At 38.5% G+C, this 1930-nt stretch overlaps 1 protein-coding gene across 1 annotated transcript; it reads right to left on the bottom strand.

Annotated features, from left to right (window-relative positions):
• Window positions 1-404: 404 nt before the first annotated feature.
• On the bottom strand, window positions 405-1366 carry LOC110543225 (olfactory receptor 4C15-like). The gene has a single exon (XM_021629616.2). It carries the CDS (start codon window positions 1338-1340, stop codon window positions 405-407), a length of 936 nt encoding a protein of 311 aa, XP_021485291.1. The 5' UTR covers window positions 1341-1366.
• Window positions 1367-1930: the final 564 nt, after the last annotated feature.

Raw genomic sequence — 1930 nt, 5'->3', positions numbered from 1 at the left:
GTGCTACCGTGACTGACTTCTGACATGGGTTCTGGGAATCAGAAATAATAGCTTATGTTTGCACAGCAAATGCTTTTACCCAATGGTCAATTTCCCCAGCATTTTTTTAATTTTAACTTAATTTTATTTTTAATTACACTTTATTTACTTTGTATCCCCCCTCTAGTTCTCTCCCTCCTCCCCTCCCGATCCCTTCCTTTTTTCCCTTTCTCTACGCATGCCCCTCCCCATATCCACTGGTAGGGGAGGGTTTCTTTTTCTTCCTTCTGATCCTAGTCTGTTAGGTCTCATCAGGAGTGGCTGCATTGACTTCCTCTGTGGCCTGGTAAGGCTGCTCCCCCCTCAGGGGGAGGTGAACAAAAAGCAGGCCAATCAGTTTTCCCCAGCATTTTAGGTCTAATATTTTAATAGTCATGAGAAACCACTATCAATCTCTTCCACATTTTCCTGATGGCATTCTTCATTTCCTTATTCCTGAAAGTGTAAACCATAGGATTCAGAAGTGGTGTTATGATGGTGGCAAAAACAAATGCATTTTTTTCAGAAGAGAAGGCAGATGTAGGTCGTGCATATATTAAAAAGCATGGAACAAAGAACAAAAGCACAACTGTAATGTGGGATCCACAGGTGGAGAGAGCTTTGTGTCGCCCTTCAGAGCTGTGAGCTTTCAAAGAGAACAAGATGACACCATAAGAGACAAGCAAAATAGAGAAGATTATAATGCTGATAGACCCACTGTTAGAAAACACCAAAATGACAAATAGATGTGGCTCAGTGCAGGCAAGCTTCAGCAATGGGAACAAGTCACACATGTAGTGATCAATAATGTTGGGTCCACAGAAGGGCAGCTGCGAAGTGAAGATAATTTGTATGATAGAATGCATGAAGCCTCCTGCCCAGGATACCATCACCAAAATGCCACAGAGCCTTCGGGTCATAATGTAAGAGTAGTGCAATGGCTTGCAAATTGCCACATAGCGGTCATAGGCCATGGCTGACAGGACAATCACTTCTATCCCAGTGAAGAAGTGAACAGCAAACAGTTGTATCATACAACATTCAAAGGAAATGGTCTTTCTCTCATAGAAGAAGTCTACAATCATCTTGGGTGTTACAGTAGAAGAGGTGCATGCATCCAGTAAGGACAGGAATATCAAGAAGAAGTACATGGGGGAGCCCAGCAGTGCAGGGCTGTAGATGATGGTCACCACAATTACCATGTTGACTCCAATAGTTGCAAGGTAGATAAACAAAAATATAACACACAATATTTTCTCAACACATGAGTTCTGTGAAAGTCCAAGGAGTATGAACTCAGTGACAAAGCTCTGGTTTTGCATTATTCTCAAGAAGATGTTAAAGTAATGTGTTCCTGTAAGTCTGCAATGATGAGAAAAGAATAACTCATTCAAGTTTCTGTGATTATCATATAAAAGTTGGTGTTTTGTTGTTTTGTAATTTAAAAAATATTATAATATTTTTAAAGTACAATTGTATAACATAGTGTTGAAGTTGAGATAAATTATTGAATACTTAAATAACCACATTTAAAATATTGGAGATAAAAGCATCTATTTGGGTGAGAGGAGAGCAATACCTTATATTTGAAGGGTCAACTTTCATCAGTTGCTATGAGCTTCTTGAAGCAGAATATTGAAATGCATTTTAAACTATTCAGGATGTAAATGAAGACCAGATCTTAAGTCATCATCGACTGACCAAAGCACTGCCTTATCTACCAACAGAAGAGTCAAAAGTTACTATAGGGCACACTTCAAAATCAATGATTCATCTTAAATGCATGTAAAACGGTGAATCTGTAAAACGGTGAATTTATTGGAACTTTTAATTAATTAGTATTCTGTGGGAAATTATGCAGCACTCTTCATGATGCTTATGTTAAAAGTGTGGAAATTTCAATCTATTCATC

The sequence above is a fragment of the Meriones unguiculatus genome, chromosome 18, assembly GCF_030254825.1.
Source record: "Meriones unguiculatus strain TT.TT164.6M chromosome 18, Bangor_MerUng_6.1, whole genome shotgun sequence".
Classification (NCBI taxonomy): Eukaryota; Metazoa; Chordata; class Mammalia; order Rodentia; family Muridae; genus Meriones; species Meriones unguiculatus.
The sequence above is the reverse complement of the archived record's forward strand: the minus strand, read 5'-3'. Positions and strand labels throughout refer to the sequence as shown.